Here is a 27,239-nt window from a genome sequence, read left to right as displayed (position 1 = left end):
GCTCTTCTTTGATACTGCACTTATTCCTTGTCATTGTGGACAGTCTCTTTAATAGTATTTCCCTGTGAACTTTAATCTCCTATTTCATCTCCATGTAGGTCAAAGTTTCAATCAAGTGCCTAAATACAAAGATTCAGGGTTTTATCTTCGATTATGATGAATTTCCATACAAACTGCCATTCCATATTTTTTTCAATAAAAGGTAGCCTATATCTTTTTTCGAGCTCTACTCTATCTCTGTACTAAATTTTATCAAAATCGGTTCGGTAGTTTAGGCGTGAAACCGTAACGAACAAGCTTACATTCACATTCATAATATTAGTAGGGATTACTTTTCATGAAATAATTTATATTATTTTAACATGACTCGTATATTGGATGCAACACCTTTATACATCACAGCCATTGTAAAATACTCGATTTGATTGAGTGGCCGTTGAGTTTCTTATATGTTCTTCTCACGAGATCAACTTTTTATAACCATACGGCAAATTAAGTAATTTAAAAGAAATATTTATAGTGATGATTCAGAAGCGCTTAGTTTAAGCCTATTTGCATACCATTTATTTGACTTTGAATATATTTTGTAGGTACACATTATATAAATTATTTAGTATTCCATATCGGTAACGACTTACGACAGTAAATTAAATAAAAACTAACTGGTCTGTCTAGTAGCCGCGGGCTGTTCAAACTAGATCGGCAATCGCGTTTTACGAAAATTATATCAACTAATAATAATGAGCGGCAGTGCATTCTTATGGGTAGGGCGTATCATTTACTGCAATCAGGTGAACGGCTTTATCGACTCGGCACTTTTTCTTAAAAATATTGAACATCTATAATATTATCTTTGCTGTTATAATCCAGCAATAAAAGATAACACTAATCTTATCAGTTCCTATTTATAAATGTTTAGAAAAATGATTATGTAATTTATTACTTCTAAGTTGGAATTATTTAACGTCATGTGTTTTGAATGTGCATTTCTTTCGGGGTAATACTGCCAACATATCTATTTCTGTAGTAGCAGTATTAATAACTGTATGAGCAGTGTTCGTTCGGGGCATTACTGCCACCGCACCTATATCTGTAGTAGCAGTATAACTAACTGTATGTGCAGTGTTCGTTCGGGGCAGTACTGCCTCCACACATATTGCTGTAGTAGCAGTATAACTAACTGTATGTGCAGTGTTCGTTCGGGGCATTACTGCCGCCGCACCTATATCTGTAGTAGCAGTATAACTAACTGTATGTGCAGTGTTCGTTCGGGGCAGTACTGCCTCCACACATATTGCTGTAGTAGCAGTATAACTAACTATATGTGCAGTGTTCGTCCGGGGCAGTACTGCCACCACACCTATTGCTGTTGTAGCAGTATAACTAACTGTATGTGCAGTGTTCGTCCGGGGCAGTACTGACACCACACATATTGCTGTAGTAGCAGTATAACTAACTGTATGTGCAGTGTTCGTCCGGGGCAGTACTTCCTCCACACATATTGCTGTAGTAGCAGTATAACTAACTGTATGTGCAGTGTTCGTTCGGGGCAGTACTGACACCACACATATTCCTGTAGTAGCAGTATAACTAACTGTATGTGCAGTGTTCGTTCGGGGCAGTACTGACACCACACATATTGCTGTAGTAGCAGTATAACTAACTGTATGTGCAGTGTTCGTTAGGGGCAGTACTGACACCACACATATTGCTGTAGTAGCAGTATAACTAACTGTATGTGCAGTGTTCGTTCGGGGCAGTACTGACACCACACATATTGCTGTAGTAGCAGTATAACTAACTGTATGTGCAGTGTTCGTTCGGGGCAGTACTGAGACCACACATATTGCTGTAGTAGCAGTATAACTAACTGTATGTGCAGTGTTCGTTCGGGGCAGTACTGAGACCACACATATTGCTGTAGTAGCAGTATAACTAACTGTATGTGCAGTGTTCGTTCGGGGCAGTACTGACACCACACATATTGCTGTAGTAGCAGTATAACTAACTGTATGTGCAGTGTTCGTTCGGGGCAGTACTGACACCACACATATTGCTGTAGTAGCAGTATAACTAACTGTATGTGCAGTGTTCGTTCGGGGCAGTACTGACACCACACATATTGCTGTAGTAGCAAGATAAATAGTAGTCAATATTTAAGGATGACTTGTGACCACCACTTTGTCGACCTCGGTTCGTGTGTCTACGATTCCTATAATGATAGTACATTTATGATAATAAGACTAGTAAGGGCATTTCATTTATTTTTTGCGCTTTTCAAGAATCCTGATCGACGCTACATTGTAATGGGCAGGGCTTTTTATTAATTATTATTAGCTGAACGTGCTGCTCGTCTCGCCCCTAACTGTCATAAAAAAGGACAATTGAGCAGGCCACGCAGCTCCTAGACGTGGATAGCCATCATACCTATTCTTGTGATGATTATCTATTATATGACTATCTATATCTACCAATTACGACATTTTTTATCATAACCTGACCAATGAGCATTCAGTACCCCACGCGCGCTCACTCGTGTTGGTTGACTGACTTATTTGCATTGGGAATTTTCTGCTCTGGACTCGATGATCGGTTGCAAATCAGAGTGCGATGCGTCAGTTAAAACAGCCGCTAACTTCTTTTTAAGACAATAAGTTATTATAATTTATATAACGAGACGAGTAGGATTTTCAGCTGATTCGTGACAAACTTGCGCTCGTGACTTTGAGGTACTAGATGTTGTCTCATTTACCCAGTAATGTCACTAGCTACGGCGCCCTTCAGACCGAAACACAATAATGCTTACACATTACTGGGTCACGGCAGAAAAAGGCGCCTTTGTCGTTCCCAGAATCAAGCTCGCATCCTGCGCAAATGAGCCTCCCATTGCTAAGACTGGAAGAAATATGCATACAGCGAAATGGCACAAAGGACCCGAACTACAAAGTTCTTAGGAGGAAATACAAACATGCCACCAGATACTTTATATGCGACACTTTTTACATACCAGTTTAAATTAGGGCTTCCAATCCCGCAGCCTGAAATTCATCTCGGTATTTGCGGGAATCCTTTTCAAAAAAATACACAAAGAAAATTAAAAAATAATCGAAAAGAAAAAACACTTTTTAAACTGATTAAATATTATTACTTAAGTATTTAGTTTGTCAGCTTTTAATTTTAAGTGAAAAGGTTTCCGAAGGAAACACAACATGTCCAAACTGTCGTTTGCTAAATTACTGCCTATTTGAGACGCAATATACCCTACAGCAGAAAATGCCCTTTCTGCTTCCACACTTGTGGACGCTTTTTTTCAGTCCCGCAAATTCCCGCGGATCCCGCGCCCATAATCCCGCATCACGCGGGATTGGAAAATGGCGCGGGCTCCCGCAATACCGAAATCTCGGTTGGATTGGAAGCCCTAGTTTAAATGATATCAGGCCCTTAAAATTTGCAGATTCGTCCACAAATGTAAAATTAAACTTCAGTAACATTTCACATTGAAATTAACTAGTTGAGCATTCAACAGATACGTCGCCAATCGGTACCTACGATGAATTGGAAATTAGAATATTATTCAAATGGCTTCATTGCTCAAGCAATCACAAACCAGATTGATAGAACGTGATTTTCTCGAAGGTCTTGAAAATAAGGCTCATGATATGTGAATTTTTAGAAACTGTTAATCATAATATTAACACCATGAACAGACAAACTTATTAAACCAACTACTCGGCACAACACGATCCCAGAAAAAAAATATATTACGAAATTCCGGCAAAGTACTTGTGATTCTTCTGGTGTTGCAAGAGCATGTGGGCGGCGGTGATCACTTAACACCAGGTGACCCGTACGCTCGTTTGTCCTCCTTTTCCATAAAAAAACTCAAAAGAACCTACCTACTATAAAATAAAAGACTTTCTCAATGATACTAAAGATTAGGAATGGAGCGCAATATTTAATTGTATCGAAATTATATTAGAATACACACAACAAAAAAGTCTAAGCAACATGTACTAATTTAAATTTTAGGGTGGTTTTTCACATTATAACGTTGTATTTTATTTTTAAAATAATATTTTTAGGGTCCTATGATGTAAAAATAACAGCTGTTGTCTTTAGAAATTCTTTTAATAACAGAAATTAACAATATTAGAATAGCAGAAACTATGGTACATAAGCAACTAAACATTTTTTTTAAATGAAATTTCTAAAGAAAATGAATTTATTGTGAAAGAATAGGATAATTTAATACAAAGTATGGCCTCCTCTGCTATTCAGAACTTGTCGGCAACGATTATTCATTGAATTAATGATACTGTTTGGTTAGCCCACTGAGTTTCATGCGCCCGTTCTTCTCAGATCTGAGGCATTTTATTTCCGACTTGGTGGTAGTTTTTAACTTTCAATAAGTGATTTAATATCAGACTTTTAATTAAAACATTTATTTAAAGTCCGATATTATTTATAATTAAATTGTAAATCTCGGGACGCTCGACAGAAATGATACCTGTATTGTATATGTCTTAACAGTGTTATAAATGATGTAGTTAGCCTCGATTGTTTTATACAGAATAATTATTAATACCATATCATTCTTAATAATAAACGGCTCTTAAAAACACAATGGACATATACATAAAGGTACAGTTTTAGTGAGTTGCTTTTGTCTTTGTAACAAATAATAAAAGACATTAATAATTTATCTCCAATGAAAAGAGATCTTTAAGGTATGATACACTATAATTTACATAATTATCTCATTTTTATGTAATTACCTGACAAATTAAAATATATTATACTGCCAAATATAAGTAATTACTAAAAATAAATGATCATTTTAGTAAGAATGCATGTATTCTCTGATAATCAATGCCAGACGTCAACATGATTTTTATGGAAAAGGAAGACAAACATGCGCACAAACTCTTGCAAGACCAGAGGATTCACAGGAGCGTTGCCGGCCTCTAAGGAAGGCGCTTTTTTTGTAGGTACCCATGTCGTATCGTTCCGGAAACACCATACAAGGAAATTCATTCCACAGCTTTGTAGTACGTAGAAGAAAGTTCCTTGAAAACCGCACTGTGGGGGACCGCCACACATCCAGATGTTTGGGATGATATCCGAATTTGTGGCGTGTCGTGCGAAGGTGGAATTTGGTGGCAGGAATCAGGTGTTCTTCGCAACACTCCCCATGAAAAATGCGGTAGAAGACACAATGAAGCGACGTCTCTACGCAAGCCTAGTGATCCAGCAGTTCACAGAGCAGAGGGTCCCCGACAATTCGAGCTGCTTTTCGTTGCAAGCTGTCAAATGGATCGAGCTGATACTGAGGCGCGCCAGACCAGAGATGACAGTAAAACTCCATAATATGTATTATGTGGCCGGACCTGCGCTTCGTAGAGCGCTAGAATGTGGGCCGACTTGAAGTATTGCGGTGCTCTATTTATGACGTCCAGCTTCTTCGAAGCCAATTTGCCCTCCAGATCACCGCGGAATCTACTGGAACACGCAAGTTCTGGTCGTTGTCGAAAGCTGCTCTTGGTAACTTCAACCAGCCGTCCCTACCGCCGTTGCACATGAGGAATAACACCCTGGCCCATACGGCAAAAGAGAATGCCGATCTTCTGTGTGCTCATTTTGCCTCCAACTCAACTCTTGACGACAACGGAAAAACACCGCTGACCATCTACGTTGTCAGAGCTCTATGTCTGAAGTAAAGTTCAGACAGAAAACTGTTCGACGAGCTCTGTTTTGGTTGGACGTCAGGAAGTCGAGTGGGCCGGATGGCATTTCTCCAATTGTGCTTAGAACGTGTGCCCCTGAGTTGACGCCGGTGCTAGCGCGTTTATTCTAGCACTCCTAGTCAAGGCGTAGTTCCTGACTCATGGAAGCCAGCTTTTGTCAATCCAATCCAAAAAAGAGACAGTTCCGATCCGGCGAACTACAGGCCTATTACTATATACAACCTCAGTTTACGAATTTTCGTTTTGGAGAAAGAGAGTAGACGCCCAGTAATTGTCTTATTAATAATCGCAGTGTAAAGTTACTCCAAGTTTAAAATTACTTGTCCCTGTCATGTTATTCTGTACTGACAACGGTAAAGACTTACGGCCTTACAAATAAACTTGGTATAAAGTTATAACTGATGATAAACAAAGAAAATGCAAAATGTTTACAACATCGTTAACAACACTGTCAATACAATGATAATTCTGAAGTTTTACTAATGACAAGCTGCCTTGCAAATAAACGCGGGAAACGTTATACGTCCGAATAAACCATTCGTAAGTTATTATATACTAGCTGACCCGGCAAACATTGTTTTGCCATTTAAAGTATAATTCACGCGATAGTTTTATAAGTAATAAAATATTGCCTATATTATAGCCTGTACATCATTTTGTTCTATTGTCAATAGTTTTTGCAGCGCACGCAAAAATAGGTTTTCGATTTTACACCTTGTGTTACAAAATAGCAATTTTATTACGGATCCCTAATTTTGAAAAAATAAACATAGCCTATAGCCTTCCTCGATAAATGGACTACCCAACACTGAAAGAATCATTCAAATCGGACCAGTAGTACCAGAGATTAGCGCGTTCAAACAAACAAACAAACATACAAACACTGCAGCTTTATAATATTAGTATATATTTTATTTTATGAAATGCTCACATAATGCCTCTATTTATTTACGGTGTGTGTGGATTGATGCATCTACTATACTCAATAATTCTTGTGTTTATAAGTATTAATTTACTTTTTTTTTCTTTTTTTGACTTACTCATGTAAGCCTTTAAGTTTTTGACATTTGAGTATTTTTGTTGTGTCACTTTGCATATATTGCAATTGAAATGATTTGTAAAACAACTAAATTGTAAGTCTTGACTTAAAAGAGTAGCAATGAGTTTCTTGCTACTTCTTCTCATTAGCTCAACCCTTTACGAAGTAGCGGTAAATTCAAAAAGAAACAATATTTTTTTTTGACATTCATAAGTGTCATTTCTATGACCTGCATGAATAAAGTGTTTTTGAATTTGAATTTGAATAAGCAAAATGTCTATTTGTAAACATTTTACATATTCTTGGTTTACGCTTAGTTATAACTTTATGCCAATTTTATTTGTAAGGCCGATAAAGTTTTGATTATTATTAAACATTGAATTATTTATAACACGGAATATTTCTTAATAATTTTCTTAATACTTTCTTTACTCTCCAATCTTTCATTTAGACATTTTTTTTGACTATTCCTGTCTATTAAATTTTATTATTATGACATTTTATAGTAGGAAAGTAGAGTTTTTGTATTTTTTATTTATTGGTTTGCGATTGCTGAGTTTCTGTTTAAGTAAATAAATAACGTTTACATAATTAGCTACGTCGTAACATGATATAATAGCATTCATACCTCGACTCTGGTCATGGTCAAGGCTGAAGCCATACGGAGACATCTAGATTACACGAACACTCACACATAACCACTATTACGTCATCATTTAATCTTATTTTTAGAATGGATGTGACTTCTGTTGTAATAACAAACACGTATATATGTTGTAATAATAAACACACAATGCGTAAATATTTAAAAACATTAGAAGACAATATAATATTGTCCTTGGTCCGTGGGGTCCTAGCGGTATAAAGCTTTTTATGGAAATATGGTATGGTATAAGGGCTCCTCCAACCAGCCCAGCTCCATCCAGAAGATCAGAACATTACTGGGGTGTTCGCAGACTTCCTGGAGCGACCTCGTATTAGTTAAGGTTTTTGCCCGTTGGTTGGTAACCCCCGCACATTCCAGGATTACGTGAGTGACCATTTCGTCCTCGGCTAGACAGCCTCTGCACTTAGGACTGTCCGTTACGTCTATGGAAATAGCAAAAAGGTTAGTCGACATCACAGGACACCGAAGAGCTGGCATCTACATCTGACAAAGAATTAGTCCTAGCTATTCAAAGGGGGAACGCTGCCAGTATCTTCGGAACCTCGTCTAAAGATTCCTTTTAATAATATATTTTAGTTATATTATATTTTTTTAGGTTTTTAGTTTTAGGTTCATCGTTCTAGTAGATATTTTTTTGTTATTTCTGTATAAATAAATCAAGTGTATTATGTAAAAGTAATATTGTTTTGCTTCACGACATTTTATCGAATTAAGTAGATTGCAGTGAACTACTTGCAAAGGTATCAATCATTTTAAGTACCGTCCTATCGAACACGACATTTAAAATTACTTCAAACACTAATAAAAGGACTTAATAGTAATAATAAACGACAAATTATGCTCGAAACTCTGTTCTATGTCGCCTATTGTCAACTATATAAAATATATATATATATATAACAATAATTATCCATCTTCTTTAAAACCTTCCCTTACCTCCCTTCCTATCATCTATTCCCTATCTTCACTTTCTTGGCGTGCCTCCGTGCAGAATGAGATGTCGCTATGCCAACTTAATGGCTGACAGGCAGTATTGAGATAAAAACCTTTAGTTGCGAATGCAACGGGCAACTAGGTTCTTTATATATACCTAGTTTTGCCATAAATACTGAAACAAAGAAAAATAAATTTCTATTGCAAATAACATTTATTACTTTTACAGTGTGTTACTTTAATACATAAATCTAAAACAATTTAAAATATACAGTCCTTTAAACGTTGAAGCTAGTTATCAATAGAAGCATGCACTCTTACCATGGGAAAATTCTTCACTTCAATCGTACCGATTGTTTTAGGGACTACAAATTATCATGGCGTTTAGAGCAAGCCGTACTCTCTAAAACTGACCATAAAATATAAATCATAATCCAGTGGATTAAGATCGGGACGACGCAAGTAATTGTGCCTATGTTTTGTTTTTTTTTTTTTCACCAAAGTATGGCTCAGTCACTTCTTCATAGCTAATACCCCACCAAACCATAATTGAAGTCGGATAGTGCCCACTTTGTACTCTGTCGACTAATTGGGAAGCTTCCCTAGAGCTTTGAGCATAAATACGGTAATTTTGTTTGTTAAAATTTAGCTCAATTGAAAAAAAAATCTCATCCGTAAAACAATATTTTTCTGGGACCCCCCTTTACGTACCGCTTCAGTAGTTGTTTCGATTTTACCACCCTATTATTTTTACATTATCAGTTAATAATGAACAGTCGTCTCTTTTAAAATACGCGACATGGTTCTAGGTGCTTTCTTCATCTCCCGAGATAAAATCTTTTGCTTTCGGAGAGGATTTCTTTGAATTGTTTCCCTTATTGCTTTGACCACCTTTTTTGTACGAACACTACGTGGACGGCCAGATCTTTTTCTGTCACAAACAGAGGAGTTGTACCTATCAATAGCCCGGTACACAATCATTTTACTAATACAAAGCCTATGGAGAGTTTTGAATTGCATTTGGCTCCAAACCTACTTTGTGTAATGTAATCACAGCGATTAAGTTCTATTTAACACCCCATTCCATTTTAATATCGCAAAATATTGTACAATGTATTGGCGCCTGAATGAGAAAACTCAATGAAAAATCATATAAGAATGACAGATTCCAAATTCAAATGTAATATTTTGTTTATTTTTAATTGTAGCAATATTTATGGCCAGCCTATGTATACCATGTTTATATAATATGGTACAGCCATTCATTAAGCCTACTTGACTACTCGGCTTTTATAACAAGATCCCAGAAAATGTTCAAAACAAATGTATTACGAAATTCAAAAGAATTGATAAAAAATATTTGTACTGTAAAGTTACTACAACATAAATGACTTAATGATGTCACAGATTGGGAATGTATCCGCCCATTGTAACCATATTTTTTATGATAAAAAAGAAGCCTGCTGAGTTTCTTGCGCCCGATATTCTCAGGTCTGAGGCATACTTTTTAGAATGGATGGTAGTTTTTGACTTTCAATAAGTGATATCATGTACTATTTTAAATAAGAATATTTGAATAAGCATTTCACCAACTAACCACCTGATTTCTTCCACAGACGCTGGTGTATCTCCACACTCTGGAGCTCAGCTACCGTCCTGATCCACCGGATCATCACCACACCATTACCTGGTGAGTTTACCACATTACACTTCAGTTGGTGCTGGGGCTGCCGCTTCGACTGTCGAAGACAGCAAACGTCGCAAATATGTCGGTCTCAGTGAGTTTTATATTTCTGTCGTTTGGTGTCGAGACACTTGCCCGTGAGGCTCAGGGCCAGAAGAACAGAGAATGGACAAAGTACTATCTTCGCGCCTTAATAGGGCTTCTGGTAACCCAAGCGCTGACAGCTATTTCGGCCAGCCGATCAGCCTAGCTATCCAAAGCGGAAAAGCTGTCAGTATTCTTGGTACAGTTATCCGTAATTATAGTTTTAATGTAACGTAATTATAGTATTGTTAATAAAGTTATAAACATTATTGAATTTTAATTAATAAAGTTAAAAATATGTGTACATTTTAAAATATTGGTATTCTTACATGTATAACAATAATAAATCTTTTTATAATTTTATATTTATTAGTAAGTTGCTCGTAAAGTGAGTCTTATTACATCGTTCTTAGTGCCATAAACCAAACCTTATCACACACGTGCATAATAGTTTAATTATCCTTACAAAGTCAAGTTAGTACCTAACTGAAAATTATATGAGAGTAAACAGAGCATTTTTCTTTTTAACCGAGTTTTTTGTAACAACAAAGAGGTTTTATGCCATTTACATATAATAACAATAATTTGTTATAAAATATTTGCATTTTTTCACCAAAATTATAATTTTAAAGTAGGCTGTATGTAATCAATCACATGACTTTTTCATATTTTGTTTGAACGATTTATGCAATTCATGTTTGTAAATTACAAAGCAAGTGTGTTGAAAAAGTGCGTAAATAAACCACTTAAAAGCGATATTAATTGGGACAAAGCACTCATAGACAATAATAATTTTATCGATCGCACCCATAAGTATAAAGGTGTGTTTGATAATATTTACTTATATAACTAAGGATTATGAACTTAAATGAATTAGGTCAGTGATTAACAGATTAAATTTGACATAGTTGTTACTATTTACTTTAGTCTGATTCACGTTTAGTTATCTAAGATATGGTCTTGGGAGGAGCTGATGGTTGGTTCATGCATTGAGCTCGAGAACGGGCGTTATTTGTTATACACAATAAAGATATTATAAAATTAAAAGACTATAATGAAGCAATTCCAAAATGTGATTTAAAATAAAGATAAAAACATAAACATAGAATAGTATCGCTAAATAGCTCTCTCTGATCAAGAACCTTACTCTGTGAAAAAAACGAAAACCTGTCGCTCAGGGTCGCTGGTATTTAGTGTCGTCTTAAGAATGTCCAACGCCCACCTCTCGGCATCAAGCCGACTCATATGTTTGATTAAAACCACCAATAAAAAATTAATCTTCTTAATTAAAACTGACAAATTCACCAAAATTATGCAAATACTTGACTTGTTGGAAACACCAACACTGCTTTATAGTTTGACCAACTGGATGTTATACCATACTAATGTGACCATATAAATGGAAAAAAGTCCTAAGTCGGAAAATAAACTGCGGAGTTCTGAGAAAAGATTGGCTGTTAGTAGTTAATATTCTCTTCCAGTTCCCAGATCACCTAAGCCGCGCCCAGCATCATCTGATCATCTTCACCCAGAACCTCGTGTCGATTGCGAGGTGCTTCACCACCCAGACAACCACACCGTTGACGTTATTTTCGTACATGGACTATACGGTATGTATTTCTTAGTTATTATTTCACTAGCTGACCTGGCAAACGATGTTTTGCCATATAAATTATATATGTAAACCTTCCTTGAGCTTCAACGAATCTATTACAAAAGATTTCATTGAGATCGGTCGAATAGTTTAGGAGTTATTAGGGAATATACAAACATACATTCTCTTTTATATATATAGATAGATATATATATAGATTGAAAGTTGATTGAATAGGCGTTATTTACGAAAATCCATGATTAATTGTTAATGGTTGTAAAGTGTTAATATTGCAAACATCTCTCTAATCCAAATTTCAATCCTACTAACACTGCGTCTTCCGGTACGTCGCCATTCGAGGACTTTACTGCCCCAACGGCCATCTGATCTATGAATCTATGTGCCCTGCCCACTGCGACTTCAGTTTTGCAACCATCTGGGCGATGGTGCTGACTTTGGTTCCTCATTTCTGATTCGATCTGGCTGGGAAACTCCGAGCATAACCCTCTCCATTGCTCTCTGAGCAATCATGAGCTTCATAAGGCCCATAGTTAGCGACCACAACAGCGTTCCTTCGTCTTCAGACACTGTTGTATTTGGGACCAAAGGATAGAAAAAAACTGTCTCTCTATTAAATAGTATAGATGGATATAGGTTTGAAAACTTTGATTAAAATACAAACCAACATTCATATAGACTAGAATGAAACTGTCAATTAATTGCTATTAGAAGGAAACGTCATTCCAACGATAAACCAAAAGACTGTCGTATTTGTAAACATTATTATGTTTGTATCAACAAACCCTTTGTGTGCAGGAATTCGTACGAATATGTAAACATCCATGACTTGGAAACAAACATCCATATTCATCATAAATGCACCTCTGTGATTCGAACCCGGGACCTAGCTCAGTAAGCAGGATCACTAACAGTGATAGCTATATGAGTCGTCTCAAAACAAAAATAAATAAACATTAGTCGTTAGATTTTATTATTTTCAAATTAAACCCTTGTTATAATGTAACTTTATTACTTTCAGGATCTCTAGCTAACACATGGCGACAAGGTGAATGGAGAAACAATAGAAATAATCCCGAAAAACAATTACTTCGAAATCATTCCAACTCCAACTTCTCACAGAATAACAATAACAATGAAAGTGATGCAGAGAAAGATATTGTTATATATAAGAATGATTGTGACGCGTACGAAAAGACTGTCGATTTTTATAACGTTTCGAGAATGTCCGATGATTTTATAACCGAGAAGTTTTGCGGCGATAATCTTGACCATGTAGAGGTTGTTGACAATTACGAAACACAAGCGAAGTTTGTGCGTGATTTGTTTGAAAGTTATGGGTGTGGAAGTGAAATCGGTACAAACGGTATATACATTACAAATGATACTGATGAAAATGAGGATAGTTCCAATAGTACGTATTGTGATGTAACGAGCGGTAGTGCCTTGAGTGATAGAAGTGAAATAAGCAGGACTTGTAATTGTTGTAACTGTGAGACTGGTTGCGGCTGTATCTGTGATAAATGCTATTCTCCTTGCTGGCCGAGAGATTGGATCCCAATGGATTTCCCGGGAGCTAGAGTTATATCTATCAACTATACCAGCGACCCATATCTTTGGAGGCCACTTTGGGTAAAGGAATTCAAAAGGTGAATAGTTGTATTATTTATTATTAGGTTAAGGTATTTACGGGACTTTTTGAGCCCCTATTTGCGAAAAAACTACCTGGGTTCAAACCCTGGTAAACCCAGTGCCAGTTCGACAATTTTACCCATAACCTTTGAATATATTCGCAGGTGTTGTTTATGGTTATCGCAGACCTCAACCCAGAGATAAATGACAGCACCGGTTCAAAATGAACAACTCCAGTAAGGTAAAAGTTTAAGTAGTTCAGGAGAAACCAACACTGGACCTCCACAATTAGGAGTTGCACCAAATGGTGGGTCTTCGACCTGACCCGCGTACTCTGGAGTGGGCAAGAGTGTTAGACTGGTTTTGGGAAAACAAAGCAAGAGGCTCGAAAGACCAGCATCCTCCACGTTTACCGTGAACTTCTGTAATATCAGTGGCTTCGTTTTAATCTAAATGCCGTCCACTTCCATTTAGAGATGTCCAAGCCGGCTGTGCATATTTTGACCGAGATACAGATATCCTCACTGGTTGATACATCTCTCCTACCCCTGGTATAAACTGCAGCACCCCTTTATACCACGAGCTCATCACGTGACCCTCTTGCCCGTTTTCACCCTCTTATAGTATAAAAAAAAACAAGTGTGTTTTATAAACAATGTTTTATGGCCATTTATATTAAGTGTCCCGCGCTCTCTCATGTTATGAATTGTCATCTATAATGAAATGTTATTGACTGAATTATATGTATTGCGAATAAATTGGTATTTCTTAGTCAATAAATATAGTATTCGGATAAGTAATCACCAACATATAATATACTAAAACCTTCTCCGAAACACGCTGCTATATCTTATGGTATAAGTATTATTCCGGTCTGTTCAGTAGTTTTCACAGTATAACCGAAGGAAAAAACGGCACTTCATTTATTAGTACAGATAAGACTTTTATAGCTAATATGATATAGATTGATGTATTGTTTCTATTGTGCTTCAGGTTACGCTTGCACGAGAGAGCTGAGCAGATGACGTCACAGCTCTTAGATCTTGGAGTGGGTCAGAGGCCCATCATATGGGTGGGTCATTCTAAGGGCGGGCTGTTTATAAAACAAATTTACTGTGAAGGTGAGTACAAAATAATAAATGTTAAACGAAACACCACACCCGGAATTTCTTTCCATAATGATAAATTCTTGGTAACTAAATTGGTTGAGATCTTGCGACAAGCTTCTTCATATGCTAATTTACCAAAATTTATGAACGATGCGGGACTCGTGCAAGCAAGCTTCCTACATCATTCTCTCGCCCATTGAATCCTATAACATTTTCCTGTGTAGTTCTATCGTTTCGCTTTTTCGTTTCATTGATTTTCAAATCACAATGATTTTAAAGAATTTCTAAGTTTTAAATTCTAAGTTTCACTTCAAAAATTTATCAAAATAATCTTAAGCTCATTACAGAAACAGGTAGTATCGACAAATTTGAATCCTGATCCACTTTCTACAATCAGAATAAACAAGTAGGTCGAAATTAGGATGAACAATCATTTCCTGATTTTATCTTACCTTTGTCACTACAGAATTACATGACAGGGAGAAGTAATTTCAAAATTATTTGTAACAAACACAATATTTACATAATATTATAATAGAAAAAAGATTTATAAAAAAAAAAAAACAAATTACAATTTGGAGTGTTTGTCACAAAATGGTCACACTTCAGCATAATGCTTACTGATTACTGTCGCAACCAGCGCTGATCTTCCAGTGGGACCACTAAATGACGCCACACACGAATGCCATAAGTAGCGCACGCCTTTCTAATTACACTTTTTACACGTTTAATCTAATGGGCGATCCTATCGCTTTAATCGATCTACATATTTGTGTAAAAAAAAACAAAATTTTCTTTTTTTTTCAGCATATAATGCGCATTTACGACTTAATGAGAATGAAAACGGAAATACTGATGATAAATTGGGAGAGGATTATAGTAAATATACATTAGTAAATAGCCAGGACTACAATGAAGAAATAGTTAACAATTCTGATAGTTATGAAGGTATGTATATTAAGAAGCATATGTAATGATAATTTTATATACTCTTTGGAAGATTGTGAAAGGTAATCTCCACCTTATGTCTGTCATACTAAGACATAACTTGCAGTTACATAAACTTTTGTTTTCAGGTAAGTATTCTAAATATAGTTAAATGTTTAGATTAAGGATTGGTCTCCACTGTGTTTCAACTAGATACCGCAGGCGTAGTCACAAAGTAAGGGCAACTACTACAAATACTACACCCATGTGGGCGTACTCGAGCCTGTCTCGAACAATGTGTTACGCTGACGTGCCACATGTTCTGTTAAACTTTGCTAATAATTGAAACTAAAATGCCGGATTGCGTAGTAAATCTTTGCACAAGAAATAAGAAAGACACTGGAATCACATATCATAATAATAATATTGGCACACTTTTACACAAATTATCTTGCCCCAAATTAGGCATGGATACAAGACAACGATATAATATTTAATACAATATTGACTTGGGAACAAACATCCATATTCATCATTTAAATGTTTGCACCTACCGGGGTTCGAACCCCGGACCTCTAGCTTATAGGTATATGTCGTCATATCATCCGTAAGTAATTTGTATTTTATTAATTTCAATGTAAAATAACACGAAGCGTTTATTACAAAATTTGAAAGATGCCATTGAGTGTCAAGATGCTACTCACACAAGCCTATAATAGTTGCCGTAATAAAAAAGCTATTGTTCTTAGATTTTAATCTTAAGTTAAAAGATTATTATTTATTATTATTAGTTCAATCCAGTTTCAGATGAGTTAAGGTCGAGATTGTGGAACAAGAGTGCAGGCTTCATGTTCTATTCGGTTCCTCACAGAGGCTCCCCGCTGGCTGATATTAAGACTCCAATAACAGCAAGGAGTATTGAACTGCTGGAGATTTGTAAAGGTGAGACGAAGACACCTTTAAAATGTTATATTTCTTCTTTCAGTATAAAAAATGTGTGCAATTCACACGTGGTAGAAGTGAAACCTTCACTGATGAAGAATTTTGGTTAAAAAATGATGAAAAATCTCTACAAATGCATAATATGTACACGCATACAAAACACCACGGTTGTTGTGATGCCTTTTCTCAAGCTTTGTACTACGTGTGCTCACACAAACACGTATTAACACACGAGCAACGCTGAGGCCCAAGCAAACTGTGGGAGTTGGTAAACACGAGCGGAGGGGGAACAAAGCACAGCTCAAAGAGTATAACTAAAATGTACACCAAACTGCATATGAGGTCCTGGTAGATGTTGCCAGGATGACATATGATTTCAACCGCTATGAAAGACATTACTATCACCGTTACTTTATGTATGTTCTCCTGGTGTCTATGTAGTTATATGTCGTGCGCATGACATGTCAGAATATATTAAGGTATACTCGTGTTGTACATAAGGCAATCGCTTCTTCAAATATGATCGCCTGGTACCAACACGCTGTTTAATGTTTCCTATCTCATTTTCACCCACGTCAAATCTTATGAATTACTGTGTCTGTCTCATTGTCTCGCCGGCTGAATCCTATGCATTTTCATGTATGTGTCTCTATCGTCTCGCTTTTTCGTTTCATCGAGTTTCAAATCACACGATTCTAAAGAAGTTTCACTTATAAAATTAAATGCTTTTCTTTGATCATTTCATTATTTTCGGTACTTACTCAAAACTATTTTTCTTACGTCAGAGAAGTATATTAGGTACATTATAACGCGTGGAGGTAATATACACATAATTTTAATTATTAATTTCTTAAACTAGAATTTTTCCCATTCTACACTGAGGTTTTTTTCCATTCCAATGGTCTGAGTATTTGTATCATAGCTGTTGCCACAAATTAGGATATCATCCCCACCATCTGGATGTCTCCTCCACATTGCGGTTTTCAAGGAGCTTTCTTCCACGTACTACAAAGCTGTGGAACGAGCTTCCTTATGCGGTGCTTCCAGGATAATACGACGTGGGTACCTTCAAAAAACACCTTCCTTAAAGGCCGGCAACACTCCTGTGTTTCCTCTGGTGTTGCAAGAGAATGTGGGCGGCGGTGATCACTTAACACCAGCTGACCCGTACGCTTTTCCTCCTCCTTTTTTTGATTTGTCCTCATTTTCCATAAAAAAATACTAGAGGGCATATTTTATACCAAGTTCTGTAGAACCGATCGATGGCAGATCACAGGCCTGGTTCAATTCCTAAGTACGTCAGAACGAGTGAATGGTTTATCATTTCATAGGTGCGCTCGTCTCGTTTCAATCTTGCGGAATCAACCGTTTTAGTGAAGTTTATAAAACTGCTGGATTAAAGTTTACACTCTGAAAGTAATATTAGATATTAATAGATTTTTCACCGCTATGTTTAAAAATAGTTTTAAGCCTTAGAGAAGTTAATGAACCATCCATCGTTTTTAATAGATCTTCAAAGGCCCAGCAATTTAAGAAACCTAATAGATTACGAGAGATTTTGCATTCAAAAGATCAAAAAGTAATCTTGTCATAGTTATAAATATAGATGTATAAATATGATAAGGTATATTTATCAATATTTTAAACGATTTGCCAGATAACCTACTGATTTTATATAACATGAACCGATCGGAAAATATACAGGCTTACTAAAAAATTATATTTAGAACAATAAACATATTTATGTGTAGACTAAATTATATATTAAAATACCATTATATTATTATTGTAATGTAACGCTGAAATCGCGAGCGACAACTTACCCCGGTAACCCCTTTAGGGGCTTTCGTGGTATTTTGATGTTTAAATTTTGTTGTTTGCTTTGTTTTGAACAATAAATGGAAAAAAGGTATCGTTGAAACGTTTCAGATTGTGCTCTGGTGATGACACTCCAAGACCGCTGGTTGGCTGCTACGTCGAGGGTTCAGCCGGTTGTTCATAGCCTGGTAGAGACCTGCCGGACACTCATGTCCGTGCTGTGGCTGAGGATTGTCAGCGTAGACTCCGCTGGTAAGTCTTCATTACGTTTCAAATTTAGTGTAACGTAGTTTTATAAAACTCAATATAATCAAATATAAACACATATAATAAAACTAAGTATAATTAATAATAGCCTTAAAATTTACTACGGATCTCTAAATCCATCATACGTATCATCGCGATGCGTGCCCCGTACCTTCCTCCACCCGCGACGTGTTAGACTCGGCAGTCGGCGGTGGGGACAGAATTTCTAGTCTCGAAGGAGAGCGCACGTTCCTTGGCTGCGCGAACCAACTACGTTGTTCTCGTGCGATTATAATACTTGAATAACTACTACTTAACAAACTATTAAATAAATAAAGTCAGTTATTAGGTTAACATACTACTTAACAAACTATTAAATAAATAAAGTCAGTGTTCCCATCTAGGGAACACTGTTGGACTTCTATACCTGTCCTACTTCGTATGCCACAGTTTTGAACCTGGATCCGGACAACACAGTGAAGTCACACGTGTCAGAAGATTGGGAACCGAAGGGGCGTACGGTATTTCTGGGACCGAGACTCTGCGAGCAAATTATGACCTCGGCTTCACCCTCGACCTCTTAAAATCCTTATTAAATATAATTTAAATATAGTTTTAAAAATTGCCACGTTGTTGTTATTTCTATCAACCGCGCAAATAGCAACGTGACAAGTGCGCGCAAAGCGACACCTCGAAGTTAGGCGATAAATCTCCTAGACGTACCTATAGCAAAAACCGAATGAACAAAACAAAATGGCGTCCATTCCTGACACTTCGTCAAATAGATTTTATTGTAACATTATTTACGTTTTTTAGACTGCCAAATGTTTAGATACTTTTAATTTATTTCATGACAATGGATGCTAGTCCTTCAGTCTGAATAATAAAATGGTCTAATTGATTAGAGCTCCTATCTCATTGCTACAAAAATAGCAAAGTTTGCACAATTAAAATTCAATAATTTACATTTCAATATTCGGAAGTATTTTCATTACAAAAACCTAACATTACACTACAAAAAGAATACAATGTAATTTTTTTTATGTATTTAGACTATACCTGTAATATTAAAACTGCTATTTAGCACTTTTCGACACACACAATGGATAAGGTCATTATTTATAGTTGGCAACACCATTGTGTACATCTTTGATCTCGAATTACATTTCCGAGTATAGTAACTAGCCTGGCCGTAAACAACTTAACTTCAATTTTTATATTTTTAATTCAAACTTGGAATGCAATTATTATGTTAGAGACTTTGATAATGTTTTGCCAGTTCACATTTTTTTTGAGGTTAATGTTAAATTACTATAATGGAATGAGGTATTTGAGAAAACAAAATTGCAGTGATTGTCTTGTGCAAGAGACAACGTGCTTTTAAAAACTAGGTAACTGATACCTAGTTAGTTTCAAGTTCGTTTATCTACGAATAGTTTCATAAACAAATGTATTTCAAAAGGTCACAGAGTTATATCTTGTACGATGGTGCGAAACCCTGTCAGCCAAGCGAAAAAAAAGGCGATTCACTCGATTGTATGAAAGGTGCAGTCATTGATAGATTGACAGATGACAGCTACAATCTTGTAAAGAAAGGAGATATCCGAAATCCACTACGTTTTAAGCAACTGTTCGCTTTCAAACTTAGCCGGATTATACTGCATGGCCAATCGCGATACTATAATTACTAATATTTCAAACTTATGTCAAATGACTGCACGTTTCATACTAAACTAAATTTTAATTTTTACTTAGACAGGCCCGCCTCTTATTATATAGTACTTACATTCTCTCTGCTGCCTGTCTGGCACATGGCCAGTTTTTATTTGATTACCCTTATTCGTATTTTATTTCTTTTACAGATCCGGGCATTGGTTCGCTGTACGGAATGTCTGTAGACCATAGACAAATCTGCAAACCCACGAGTAGACGCTGCGTCCTGTACACAGATCTCGTCAATTTGATGCAAAGCGCTCTGTCAAAGTTCGACAAATTATAGGATATATAAAATTGGCAGTTTTATGTCTGTTTGCTCATGAAGTAGTCTGAAAATTAACAATTACGATTGATGGCAATATTCGACTTAATAAGTATTCGTAGGGTAAAATGAAGGTCTAACCTATACTACGATTTTTTTTTCCAAACATTCATAGGTCGATTTTCTTGTAATCAAATTTATTGAAAAATGAATTAAATATTCTTCTTTTATTTTATTTTGGTTTAAGTTTATAATCTGGTTGCCAAAGCTCTAAATAAAAAAAAAATTACATTTTAAATTAATCACGTTGCTTTTTTAATACCAACATCAAGACAGACATCATTGAGTGCCTATGAATGTCAAGTTAGTTCGTTTGGCGGAAGATCGAACTATTAAGATATTATAAATAATTTTACATGGTATTATTATAATTTATTACACAATGAAGCAATGGATTCTAGGGTAATTTTACAAATATATTTAATCTTTATAGTTTTATTCATTGATATTATGAAGTTGTCTGCATAACTACATAACAGTACATATAATCAAAAATGACAAAAAGACCAAGTTATATTAAAATATGCGTGACGTCAGTATTCGTAAGTATTCAAACTTATGATTGGTGATTTTTGTAGTGTATCTGACGTCACCGTGATGTTACAAAGATGTCGAGCTGTCCCTATATCATCGCGTGGGGATTATGTTTTTTTTTTGAGTCTGTTCACTACAATGTTACAGTTATTTATGATACTAATGTAAACGTAATGTGAATGTAAACTCGTATCCATAGTTTGTAAATACCAAATACCACATGACTGTGTGTTGTGAAAGGTTTTTCATCATTTGCGATAAAACAATAATAAATCATTTTATTCAGGCTACAAGGCCCATAAAATAAATACCTTATAATCTAACTAACATACATATTTATATAACTTAAATGAAATCAATACAATAGGTGATTATACAAACTTTTTTGTAATAAAATATCAGTCAAGGTCGCAATTATAATACTGTTGTTTGAAATTTCTGATATGAAAAAGTCGAAACTGTTGTAACGAGTGATTCTAAGTTGAGAGAAGAATCCTTTATAAATATCAGTCGGAGAGTCGCAACTGTACTTACATTTTATCAGAAATATGCATATCAATGTCGTTAAATCTTCTCGTCCCAAATATCACAGTGTCTGAACACGAAGGTTTTCAACCAGTGTGTGTTGCCAGTGATGACTTACAGAACGCAAACTTTCTTTTCCTCGTCTTTCGACATTAAATCCATGCATTTTTTATTTTAACTTTTTAATAACCTCTTTTTAAAGAATATTCGGCATATTAGTTGGGGATTTTTTTTCTTTATATTTCTATGCTAAATGCTGCTAGTTGTTAATAAATGTATTTTAATTATTTGCCATAATGATCACTGGTTACTAGAAGTAGATCAAAAAGTAGTGGGTAATATAGTCATATTTACAATACTATGGTTATATTAAATTTAAGCTATCCTTACGTGGAAGTGTATCAAGAATACTGGCAGCATTTCCGCGTTGGGTTGATCGAACCGAAATAGCTATAATAATAATAGTTTCCAGTAACCATATAGAGGTGCGAAGATAGTACTTTGTACATTCTCCGGGCAACGGTACCTACTCACTCCGGATCGCTGAGTGTCTTCCTAAAATAAAGAAGAAATATGTTATATCCCGACTATCTGACCCGACAGACGTTGTTCTGTATGTAATAAATAAAATACTGATATTTTTTAAGCATTTGTAAATAATATTTCAAAACATCAAGAATTATTTCGTAAAATATGCTACCTGTTGTTATAATGAAATTGTTTTACACCAGAACTGTCAAACCGTACGTCAATAAATTCTCTCATAGTAAATATGTCCATACAAAGCAAATATTGGAAATAAAAATAATTATGGGTTCCAAATCGATAAAAAAAAACTATCCCATCTCACAAGTTCGACTAAACTGCATTCCATGCATTAATCCACATTAAAATCAGATCATAAGTTTAGGAGTTCACTGGAACAAACATCAGGATTTATATATATAAAGATCTGTATATACTATATATATTCGCGTTTACGAATCAAACGAACAGCTGATCGATGTCGACCATGTTTTTTTGCGTTCGAGTGCTTAAAATAGGTTTATAGAAGGGTCGTAGCTACTATACTAAAACCCTCTCTCTAAGGCTGTAACATAATACCCCTTATCATAATGGTACGCTAACTTAAAACAGCCGCTAAGGAGTATTTTTTCTCATTCTGACTTAGGTCAATAGAAGAAGACAGAGTGTGAATAAGCAATGCTTTAACTTAGCAGACTATTATGCATAAGGGGTATTATGTTAGATCCTTGAGACTAAGCTAAATAAAATTAAATAATAATTATAAAAGTATATTTAGATAGCTAATTCAATATTTTTCGAATGTTCTACTGTAAGTAATTCTGTTATATAGATACTTAGTGTATCCTTTTTGTGCAATAATAATGTGCCCAAATAAAATCGTATTAGGTTTAAGTTTTGGCTGACAACAATAAAAAGTTGTTACATTTAAAAAAAATACCAAATCCTTTGATTGGCTTTCAATATGCTTGTATCGAATAAGTTATTTATATAATTGTATGAATTTAAAAAAAAAATATCACACTGATTTACAAGTTGATGCTTGCTTACTGATAACTTCCATAGTGCTTGTGCGGCGGGACCGTGTTTTTAATTCATTTTCTAATAATTAAGCATACTTAAATTAATTGGGGCAACATCAATACTGAATATAACTTCTAGACCCTTGACAAACTTCTAGTTTTGCACTGAAGTTGCTGCGAATAGTTGCAAATGTAAGCGGGATGGGTAAGCTATGTTCAGGCATTACTGTACTCTGAAGTTGGCACGCACCTGTTTACGCTAGTATTGCGTAAACAGGTGCGTGCCAACTTCAGAGCGAACAAAAAATTTTGCTAGGCGCGCATAAATGCACGGGTTCTTAAAAACAGACATATATATGAAGTATTTTTTGTCCTTTTTTAGGAGAAAAGAATATTGTTTTTGTTTTTATACATATATATAAAAGAATATAATAATATTTTTGGGGGTTTATTAGGAGGTACATAGTTAATAATATAATCAAATCTTAAACGTGCCATTTAGGTACATTAAATATTTAAAAAAATTGCACACAGTGAGACAAAAAAACTTATTTTTTAAATTATTGTCTGTTTACAAACACCCATTTAAATGCAGCTTTCACCGTTTCATTTTAAACTTCAAACGGTTCACAAGTAAAAAGTTTAAGTTAATTAACAAAGACAACTACGTGGGTGTTTGTGATTGATATTATATTTTTAATATTTTTTTGTTTGTTTTTTTTTTTTTGTATAAGTATTTAAAAACTCTATCGGCCTTAAAAATAAAATTGGCATAAAGTTATAACTAAGCATAAACCAAGAATATGTAAAATGTTTACAAATAGACATTTTGCTTACGAATGGTTTGTTCGGACGTATAACGTTTCCTGCGTTTATTTGCAAGGCAACTTGTCATTCGGAAAACTTCAGAATTATCATTGTATTGACAGTGTTGTCAAAGATAATGTAAACATTTTGCATTTTCTTTGTTTATCATCAGGTATAACTTTATATTCATTTTATTTGTAAGGCCGTATGGCTTTAAATAAAATACGGCTGTATTTTCTTGTGATTCGCGTTTTTTTATTGTAATAATTTTATATCAGAAAGCATTATTTAAATTACAAAAGTTATTGTAATACAATTTATAACACATTTAAATATTAGCACGATAGTAATATTGTATTTGATGGTATTTTATTGGTTAGCTTTAAGTTATTAACTGTATTAGTTAAGGTTAGGTTAATTAAGTTAGTAGAAATATTGTATATCGCCGGATTATAATTTAATATTGAAATAAATCTATTATATGAAATTTATGTTAGTTTGTTCGTATTTTACAACTACTAATTACATTTACCATCACATCATATTATATCGTAAGCGATCTGCTCTCCTTCCCACAAGCACACAGCCGGTCCTAGGTTTCGCGACTGTTGTTGCGGCCCACGTCCTATGTCGCTGTTAATGCCTTTAGGGCTAAAGGCTAGTGCATTCAGGTGGTTTTTAGTAGCTAGCACCTGATATATGGGCCCCGTTTCGGGGTCTATATACATAAATGTATGTTCCTCCTCTCGATAAAAAATATTCTAGGCGACTCCATGGTTGCCCGATAAATTTAAATACCGCTAACAGCCTGCTCTAGCGGCTTCATTTATGTATGCACTAGTGGTTACCCGTAACCAGGGGCGTGCATTCCATATATGCCAATAGGCATTGTAGTGTACTGACATCTAGTCTTAACAGAGTATGTATTAACTATCATTGTCACTGTCACGACATCGACAGTGACATTAACCGTGTGACGTTGAGTGCTATATAAGGAATGCACAGTACAGCGGAAGGCCATTCTTGTCTACTACACTACTACACGCGCCTGTGCTCACGCCCCGCTACGCCGCCAAGCTACGCCCAGTTCTACGCTACGCAGCTCCGCTACGTGTGGTACGAGGTATACTACGCCAAGTTCGACTGGTTACGTCGAATTTGTTCCGGCCCGCAGCTTGTTTACAGCAATTTTTATTGTAGTAAGTGAGTTGCGTGTCATCGCAGTTGAGCTGAAGGATACCTAACGGTGACAACTAACTCGGCTAACGTTGACCCGGTGCGTTTCTCAGGCCTCCTGACCTAAGAGAAACCGGACGACCCGATCCCATTGCACTTGGGCTTTCCCAAGGGTGACGGTTCGCGGCTATAACCATTAGGGATAGCCGCGCCACTTCCAACCCACGTTGCTCCCTGCCCTCAGCGGGGAGGCTTCATCAGCATGGCTCCATCAGCGGACCATATCAACGCCGTTGTAGTCCAGATTGTGGCTTTGCTTAAAGCCGCAAATCTCCATTTCGACCAGTCACTAGTCGATAGCCTCTCCTCCGTATTCAACACTCCAAGTCGGCCCCTTGCTGACTCCCGCCCCCGATGAGCCCTCCGCTCACAAAACTACTCCCGAGGACATGGAGTTCTCCGACTCCGCCTCATGCGGCCGAAAGCGGCCAGTCCAGTCCTCCTCTGAGGACTCTGACAACGGAACTGTCACTGGCTCCGTTGTCAACACCTCCCGACGTCCCTCTGGAGAACCTTTCCAACTGGTTCAATCCAGGAAGAAGCGCCAGTCCAAGCGCTCAGCCACCTCCACGGATAACGTACTCTCCACCCCAACCCCTGTCCCTCTAATGTCTCTTGACATTAGCTTGCCCGAGGTCTCTATCACCTCATCTATGAAGCCAGCCACGCGCTGCACGCCTGTACTCCCTGCAAATAAGCCCCCACCGCCTTTCTTCATCCGAGACAAGGCAAAGTGGACTAATGTTGCACAGCTCTGCGCCGACAAAAAGGTGCAATACACCCGAGCTACCAACACGGGTGAAGCCATCCGCGTAGTCGTCCCGACTACGGAGGACTTCCGAGTCCTCACTCGCCTCCTCACTCATAAGAGTGTCGCATACCACACGCCATACCAAAGTGAAAGCCATTCTACGTAGCGTCCCTTATGAGCTCCCCAGTGAGGTCCTCCTGGAGGACCTGACCATGCAAGGGTTCAAGGCCGAGGCTGTACACAAAATGTACAGCCGATCCGGCAAGAAATACCCTCTGGCTCTGGTTATCCTAACCAATGTCCCCGAGTCGAGGGAAATTTTCAAGAGAGAGCTCATCGTATGTGGGCTCTCAAACATCCGAGTAGAAGCTCCACACAGACGGGGCTTCCCAGGGCAGTGCCATCGCTGCCAGCTTTATGGCCACGCAGCTGCAAACTGCTCAGCCCCGCCTAGATGCGTCAAGTGCCTAGAGCCTCACACAACCAAGGAGTGCAAACGCACCCGCGATGTGGAGACTCCTCCCGCTTGCGTCCTTTGTGGGCAGGAAGGACATCCCGCGAACTACCGCGGATGTCCCCGCACCCCTCGTCCCTCAACAACGAAGACTGCTAAGAAGCAGTCTTCAAAACCAGGGCCACCTCCGGCCACTGGCGCGAACTTTCCTCAACTGAGGAACAGGACAACCGGGCCTTTACACTCTCCACTTCTTGGAGACAAGCAGCCCCGGTCTCCCATACATCTAATGTCAATTCCTGGACCGTGCAAGTCACCCCGAGTGGCCGCAGATAGGCAACACCTCCTCAACCAGACTCAGGAGTGCATAACCCCCTGAGTTTCTTGACGAATGGAGAATTCGACATTAAAGAATTCAACATTCTAGCCAATAAATTCAAAACAGCTAGGTCTCCACATGAGCGCCTTATTGCGATGATAGAGCACCAAGACTTGGTGAATTCTATGTACAATGTCCCAATCGCGTAACGCTTCATCACAGAACATGGGGCGAGTGAAGCCTCAGGGCGTATCACTTGTCTCATTCAATACACGCGGCCTGCGCACCAACCTCCCAGAGATTAAGGAATTTGTTCGCTATAAGGACATCGACCTATTGCTTATCCAAGAAACATTCCTTAAACCCGACGCTTCAAATGGATTATCGATCCCTTCCTACTCTCTTGTACACAATGGCAGAGCCGACGACCGTCGTGGCGGAGGCACAGCCATTTACTACAAGAGATCATTGCTCGCAAATCGCTACTCCAGTGCTTACCAACATGGAAGCAACCGTTTGTCAGTTGGGCATGTCAGGACATCCGTCTCTGATCATAGCCTCAATCTACCTCCCTACTCTCAAGATCCCTCT

General features: G+C 36.9%; 1 protein-coding gene across 2 annotated transcripts in view; it reads left to right on the top strand.

Moving 5' to 3' along the window:
• Positions 1-23,311, top strand: part of LOC126973516 (uncharacterized) — a 50,244-nt gene extending 26,933 nt beyond the window's left edge. The window contains exons 3-10 of one of the 2 annotated variants that reach the window (XM_050820848.1): positions 10,000-10,073; positions 11,633-11,761; positions 12,785-13,412; positions 14,389-14,516; positions 15,312-15,452; positions 16,233-16,373; positions 18,303-18,443; positions 20,300-23,311. In XM_050820848.1, coding sequence (XP_050676805.1) covers positions 10,000-10,073; positions 11,633-11,761; positions 12,785-13,412; positions 14,389-14,516; positions 15,312-15,452; positions 16,233-16,373; positions 18,303-18,443; positions 20,300-20,436 — 1,519 coding nt within the window. In that variant the 3' untranslated portion in view covers positions 20,437-23,311. Of the gene's footprint in view, positions 1-9,999; positions 10,074-11,632; positions 11,762-12,784; positions 13,413-14,388; positions 14,517-15,311; positions 15,453-16,222; positions 16,374-18,302; positions 18,444-20,299 lie in introns of those variants that run through there. The other variant, XM_050820849.1, reaches the window with a different exon arrangement.
• Positions 23,312-27,239: the final 3,928 nt, after the last annotated feature.

Source organism: Leptidea sinapis, chromosome 29 (assembly GCF_905404315.1).
Source record: "Leptidea sinapis chromosome 29, ilLepSina1.1, whole genome shotgun sequence".
Classification (NCBI taxonomy): Eukaryota; Metazoa; Arthropoda; class Insecta; order Lepidoptera; family Pieridae; genus Leptidea; species Leptidea sinapis.
Note: the sequence above shows the minus strand (reverse complement) of the source record. Positions and strands in the feature narration are given on the sequence as shown.